We start from the raw sequence: 7786 nt of genomic DNA, 5'->3' as shown, positions 1-7786 counted from the left end.
CCTCTTTTTTAAAAATTCTCTTTAGAGACAAGCTCTTCATGTAATTAATATATTAGCTATAGCCAAGAGTTCAGTGATTAATTCTAGACATCATAGAACACAGGCCTCCATTACATAGATTTTGATCACAGCATATGCCCTGAAACAAATACTACACACAATAAAATCCTAATCAAACATTGTCTCCTTGTATAACACTACAAGGATAGAGGAAAAAAACTCCTTATTCTGGAATAATTTGTTCAAGGAGACCCATGCACCTGCATGATGATGTTAGAGGAATTTTTTATAAAATCTTATCATCTAGTGAAAGGTTCACTTCATTTCCCTTGATGTGGCGGTCTGAGGTTTATAGTTTCCTGAACATAAGATTTGAGACAATCCTGAAAAAATTTCAATTATTTCTAAAGTGCACAAGTTTGGATATGCTTAAGTTGCCAAGGAATTTATGAACACCCATACTTTCTAATTTTTTGTTTTTAGATCAGTCTCTAGTTTTTGAGCCAAAATGATTTATTTTTACAGAATAAATACTGACCTAAATCACTTGATTATTACTTTGGCTTAAAAATAACTACCTTCCTGTGGTCAAAATATAATTTTTAAGAATAATAAATTTAAGCGTTGTTAGGTGTATGTTATTGTATTGTAAATTTGAAATAATGTATTTTAATCAAACCTAAAAATCACCATTAGCATAAAGCAAGACCTAAGTACTCGGTAATATCAAATGAGAGCTGGGCCCTATTGTGTTTGAGCTAGTGAATGCACAGCTTTTTAACTGGCTTGCTGTAGACTTAGCTCAAGAGTCTTCACCGGGCTTTGGGTGGTCAATTGTTTCCTGCCAGGCTTGAGATGATTCTTTAAGTCCAAGTCTTTAGAAAAACAAATACAATCAATCAAAAAGAGTAAAAGTAATTCTATAGAAATATCTGTATATAGGTTGATTGAAACCAATCAACAACCCCAGGAAGGGATGGGAGGTTGTTAACATCCTTCTTGACTAAAAGATGTGAATTTTTGCCATTTGTGGCTAAAGATAAATTCTGAATCCTGGTCCTATTTCTTTCTTTTTTGGGGGTGGGGTGGAGTGGTGGGGAAACTTAGTCTTATGTCTTCCTCAAACTGTTTGCTTCCTATGTCCAATACTTGTCTTCAAGAGTTCCCAAACTCTCTAATGGATATGGTGATCTTAAGTACCTGCTAGTAGTATGCTGGAGCCAGCTTGCTCTAGCTCAATAGAACTGACTGTTAAATCTTCGGGAACTGAGTGAGCCAGTTGTTAGAGACATTATTAACAATTAGATAAATTATATTTAAATAGAAGACAATAAGTACTAAAACCCCATCACTTCCTAATTATTTTCTTATACCTACATGTCTTTTGTGTGTTTATAGTGGAAATTCTGTATAACAATGTGGTACTGTGCATTTTTGCACAACTCTGCAATCAGTAAAGTCATGTTGGTAGCTTGACATCAGCCATGGTGTGAGTATTTATACCATGGGAATCTGCAAATGCTACAAATCAGGACTCCCACTCTTCTACTCCAGAACAGGCTGTTAAAACATTTACCAGCACATCACTAGTACCTGCCCATAAGCCTCCTAAGAAAAGCTGTTCTATTTCTCAGAAACCGTTCCTCCATATTATTTCACTGCTTTCAGCTGATTGGCCTAAGAATGAAAACTAAAAAAGGTAGAAAATATCCATAAGACGGACCAAGCCAACGCTTTCTCTAGAATCTGAACTAAGATTCACAGGCTGATGGAATTAGTAGCCAAGTCATGTTAACAGCTATGTGTTAGAATAAATGTCCTTGAACTCTACTTGGGTTGCTAGAGCTGACTTGGTTACCACACTTCTGGTACCTCTTAGTACCACTTTTCCCTAATTTGATATGATTTTATCCTTAAAATGTCTTTAATTGGAACTAATTCAATTCCTATTCTATTCCTTGCAAATTAATGTGCCTTAAAAAATCTTTTAAATTCTTCCAGTTTTTGATTTCAATACAGAAACTATGTAGATGTAGGGTAAACTATTGAGGCTCAAGTCCTGATTGTGTGACCCAGAGAAAATTATTCAACCTGACAGCCTCTCAATTTCCTCATCAGAAAAAATTAAAGGTTTGTGCATTTTAGTGGTTTTTAAGCCTTTATTCTACAGAGATGCTCCAGGCCTGTCTATGGGAGTTTAAAGGGAGGCTTTAAGTAGATAGGGTCCAGATCCCCTCCTATTCTCATCTAGAGACACTCAGCTGTTACTTACTTTGTATTTTGGGGCTTCTATATAAGATTTCTGTTGACAATTTCCACTAAAGACTCCTCATCCTACCAAAACAACTTCAAAAGTTTAAAAGTTTTCCAGACTAAGCTATCTCTAAATTCTTTTCAGTCTGCTCGTTCCTTACAGGATAAATACAAAATGTTCATATGCAGATTACAGAAGCATTTAAATGTTTTCCAATTTCTCTGCTCTTGCTGTTATTTTCATTGTCTTCTCTTTTTGAAGAGTTGCAAACAAACCATGGTGATCCTATAATGCAGCTCAGCCTAGTCTGATAGTCTGCTCGTAGACAGATTAATCTACCAAGGCATTTTTCCTGTAAATTCTGGACCTGGTCTATAAGTTTTGCTCAGCATAGTTTTCTGGGTAACCAATACCAATCAATTGGAGTTGGCGATAAATGAAACTGGCTTGCCATCCTGCTAAGTTTCTGCATGTACGTACAGTGACTTACCTTATGCTATGCTTGATTTCTCTAATGGCTCTCTCTTGGTGCTGAGCTTTCCATCTGTTCTGAAGGCTGCCCTTATGTTTGGTTATCTGCCCTTAAAGCAATTTCCCATCCAACACCTGACAGTCTGGGGTTAGAGCCAGAGACAAGGGTATATACTGGTTGCACTAGGCCTTACTACCAGATCCCTGCTGGGTCTATCCATATGGACATTTTACAGGAGAAAGTGCTACAAGTCAAATAAGATAAAACACTAGGTTGTTTAAAATACCAGTTCCTTTTGTTTTTTTCCTAGTAAATAAGGAAAATAGCTAATGAGCATCTTCTTAAGGGTATTCAGGTACCAAAAGGCTTTTATTAAGATGCTCCTTGGTTAAAGGACTCATTAAGATATTATTTCCTTGGTTAAATCTTAGACTATATCAAGATTATCTACCTTTTCCATTAGTTTACAACTCAACTTTTTGCTCTTATCTTGACCCTTTATAAGCACTATACAGTCCTTCAAAGTTGTACTTTATAACTGAGCAAGTCTTATAGTAAGTAACGCATTAGTATAAGAGCATTAGTAAGAAAATCTATGTCTTTATTTCATATAAACTTTTTATTGAAGTATAACATAACATTAAAAAGATATACAAATTCTAAGTGAACAGGTCTATGAATTTCCCCAGGGTGAACACTCTTGTGTAACTGGCACTCAGATTAAGAAACATAACATGAACAGAACTCCAGAACTTCCCTTTTGTTCCCCTTTTAGTTACTACCCTCTGCCCAAGGAAAGCACTACATTTCTAAGTATAAATATGTGTGTGTGTGTGTGTGTGTGTGTGTGTGTGTGTATGGTTTTCACATTATAAATAAAATAATGCAGTTGGTTCTTTTGTGTCTGCCTTCCTTGAGTCAGTTTTCTACTTGTGAAATGTATCCACATAATTGCATATAGTTGCACGTCAGTAATTTTCATTGCTATATAGCATTCAACTATGTGACTGTACCACACTTAAAAAATTCAGGCCACTGTTGACAGACATATGAATACTTTCTAGTTTTGGACCAATTACAAATATTTTCCTATATGTCTTTTGGTGCCCATGAATTATCATTTCTGATGTTTATTTCACCTAAGAGTGAAATTGGTCGGTTGTCGGATATGCATACATTTAACCCCAGTAGTTACTACTAGCAATTTCAAAAAGATTATATCACTTGTTTTACTACCCTAGTGTCATGCTTACATCATTACTCTGAGGCTATTCTCCACCAGAAGACAGCTTTTGATGAGCATCAAAATCACTATCAGGCATGAAAAAAAGGATATGACAATTGAGAAAGGGCTCACTTGTTTTTAGGCAGGAGGTTTCACTAGTAGCTAGTATGAACTGCTATTCTTTGTTTCCCAGATACATAAGAAGTTCCTGCTAAACAAATGGAAGACAAAGACAACAAGAATTGAACAGTGAGACACTGTCGGCAAAGACCCTAGAAATTATGTAAAGTCAGAAATCATATAAATCAAACTGGACTGATGTAATGGTAAAATAAATTATTAATTGTCTTAGTTAAATGTTTACAACTGGCTTCTTGATTGCTGTCACCAGTGAATATGTAAGAACAAAAAGAGAGGTGTCAAGGTTAAGTCACTGACCTTTGGATCATGCTGGAATTCCCCAGAGGACTATAAGAACCTGGTAGAAGCCTATTGTTTTAAGGCTCTAAACCCAGCAGGTTTATGCCAAATTATAGTATGTAAGAGGATAACTTCGAATAACCAAATCGCATAATTTGTTCCTGCATCAACCCTTCTCCACGACCACACTGTCTCTGATCCTTCCTTGCGAATCTTTACTTTCTCCTTTTGGCCTTCCATTTGTATTAGTTGCATTTTGGACGTGCTGCTTAATTTATCATCTCCTTTGGTGTCTGAGGAGCAACTTTATTTGCTTATCTCCCGATTTGCCTTCTTATCTTGGCCTTCCTCCCCCCCAATAATAATAAATTCCCTTCCTCATTTACTAAAAATTTATCGAGGTTCTACTATGTGCCAGGAGCTGGGCTAAATACATACTCTTGACTTTTGGAGTTTAGACACAGCTTAGTCTGACTGAAAGGAAAAGGCAGGGTGCAAACCACTGCAATCTGTCTTTGGGAAAAGGAGACGGTCAGAATAGAAAACAGACACTCAGTGCCTTGGGTAACTTGGTTTCCACAGACATGGATGCTGGGACTTGAGATCCAGACTCCTAGTATCTAGCACTCTGAAGATAAGAGACCAAGAAAAGGCTGTGACCTCATAGAACACACCTTCCCCAGCACTTTCTCCTGTTTTTGCCAATTGTTCCCTAAGGAAGACAGCACTGAAGACAATGACAATGTTTATGACAACTTTCCCAAGAGAGAAGGGGCTTGCTGCAGACTTGCTCTCTGGTTGGTTGTCTCCCTTGGTTAGAATTAACTAGACCTGGGATGGTGGGCTCATGTGCCAAGATGTAGGGCCTTAGATATAAATGTGCATCTTTCGACTAGTTGAGATTCTGGTGCTCAGAGAGTAAAATCAGAAGCATATCTTAATACAAGTTTTGTTAAACAACACATTTCTGACTAGGCATGACACATACCACACTTATATTTCACATTTTCAAAATGTAAAAGTCATTCATTTATTTGCAATTTAAAAAGAAGTAAAATATTAATTAGGTTAAAAGATGGAATTTTAATTGGAAAGAATAAAGAAATGTAAGTTTTGAGAAGGGAAATGACATGTGAAAACCATTATGTTTACTGATATGCTTGGAGAATTTTGGTTCAGAGAGTGATCACCTATTCAATTCCATTGTTTTACACGAAATTGTGGCCTCCAAAGCATTGTAAGTAGGAAAACCAAGAGTCCAGATCTTTGCTTTCTAGTTTATCACTGGCCACTGATATAGATGTTTTCCTGAAAAACCCTCTTTGGCTTAATGTTTCAGAACATTTCTTTCTACTTAGACCATAGTGAACATAAGTGAATTTTTTTTTTTTTTTTTTTAAGATGTAGGCTCTTTGTCCTAGAGACATTTTGGGGATATTATTAATGCTCAATAGACTTGACATAAATGATTAAGGAAATTAGGCCAAATCTATATTGATCTAATGATATTATCTGTAATTTCAGAAAAGTTTCCAAATTCTTGATATCGTGTTTCCTTATAATTTTTCCCTTTGAGAATTAAACTTAGAAAAAAATACAAGTAATAAAGGAATGTGGTTATTTTTATGTAGCTATAGTTACAGAGCATCAAATATAAAAAGAAAACATCAACTATTCTTAAGGAAATTTGACTTTCAGTGAAAAGGTACTGTGGAAAGTTAGAATAACTTTTGCTGGTGGAGAGATCTTTTATCTAAAGCTCTCCAAGTACTCAACAAACCCAAACCTAGCATCAGCATCTCTCACTGCAGAATTTGGGTTTCTAGTCAGAAAAATGACTTCCAGTAGCTGTATTAAATTTATTAAAACTAGGGAGAAATTATGTACTAATTTTTAGTCATCTTAGGAGAATTGTTATTTTCCTTATCTGTAATATATTATTGTATTACATCCCTAATTCTCTTTAGAGCTCCTCAGATTTTAATATGCAACTAATAAAAATTCCTGTCTGTCCAAGAATTTTGCCATTTGGCCATGTTGGAAATTTATGAGAAAACCCGGAAATTGTGTTTACTTCAAAGTAAATAATGTCAGAAAAAGAACTGTGTTACATATCCAGAGAATAAATGCTTCTTTGGGAATACTAAAATTTTCCAGAATTTAGAAGGCAGAAGTTGAAGGAATCTTGGTGCTAAAGCAAGGAGCTACCACTGAGTCTTCCTTATGGTATTGGTTATATAAAACCAATAAGCAGGCTAAAAGTGAAAGAAATACAGAGATGGAATCCTAAAATAGACATATTTTGTTCATGTTACAGAGAAATTTTCTGTTTATCACTTTCAGCATCTTTAAGAAAGAAAAGTTCCATTAACCTATATCAAAACAAGGTATGACTGAGTCGTATCTCATAGATTACTTATAGGCAAGTGGTTTGTCTCTACAAACTCTTAGTCTTTCTAAGAATTGCCAAACTCAACTGATCTAATCTCCTTGTGACTGCAGCTCAGTTGAGACTCCTGAATTTAGTTGTTTACACTCCTATATTCAGAATATTTTAGGAGTTCCTGGCACCATTCCAGAATATAAAGACCAAAGCTAGCATAACTCAGTTACCAAAAACTGGGGTTAGGGGTGGGGAAACTGATAAGAACGCCATACATACTTTCTCATAAAAAGTGATACTGACAGTGTAGCAAACAAAAGTATAGTAATAACAAAAATAAAGATACAAAAGACTAATCGATTATTTCATATTTATACTTAGAGCTCTCCCAAAACTAAGGGTATCTTTCAAGACAGTTCTGAGTTGTTGAATTAAGTGACCCCGGGTATGGTTAATGTTTTTTTTTAAATATTAACGGTAACTGAAAAACAATATTAGCTTTCTCCCATCAATAATCCGTAAGTTTTCTGTATGTAGTCAAAACATCCTTCGACTTAATTTGAGCCAAATTTTTATACCTCGTTCTTGTTGAACACCTTAAGATACGATTGACCTTGCGTCAGATGTTAGGGTAGGTTAACTTTCTTGGAGGGCTGCTACCGATGATCCAAGACCCACCCCATAGAGCAGAGGCGAAGGGCCAAATTAGCGGAGGGCGCTCGGACAACCCCGCACATGAGTGCTTCACTAAGCTCTGCGAACCCGGCTGTAGCCGGCGGTGTTGGGTTCTCGCGCAGTCAGGTGCTGCCGGGGACAGGCGCAGTTATTTGTAACTGCGGGATTGGGCTGGGAGTGCGGGGCCGAGGAGCAGTAGTATACTCCTCCAGGCTCTCCCCCGCCCGAGACCCCCGGTCACCCCAGTTGACAGCTGCCCGGAGGGTACCCCAGACCACGCGTTTGTAGGGGTCGCTCTTGCACAGTAGCGAGCCTCCGCGCAACGACTTCTCGCGAGGTTTCGCTGCCCGCCCCCCC

The 7786-nt window shown here is 36.9% G+C and overlaps 1 protein-coding gene across 1 annotated transcript in view; it reads left to right on the top strand.

The window, feature by feature from the left end:
* Positions 1–7489: 7489 nt before the first annotated feature.
* MICU3 (mitochondrial calcium uptake family member 3) overlaps positions 7490–7786 on the top strand; it is a 78483-nt gene continuing 78186 nt past the window's right edge. Inside the window, exon 1 of the mRNA XM_006916486.3 lies at positions 7490–7693. Coding sequence (XP_006916548.1) covers positions 7490–7693 — 204 coding nt within the window. The remainder of the gene's footprint in view (positions 7694–7786) is intronic.

Source organism: Pteropus alecto, unplaced genomic scaffold (assembly GCF_000325575.1).
Source record: "Pteropus alecto unplaced genomic scaffold, ASM32557v1 scaffold24, whole genome shotgun sequence".
Classification (NCBI taxonomy): Eukaryota; Metazoa; Chordata; class Mammalia; order Chiroptera; family Pteropodidae; genus Pteropus; species Pteropus alecto.
Note: the sequence above shows the minus strand (reverse complement) of the source record. Positions and strands in the feature narration are given on the sequence as shown.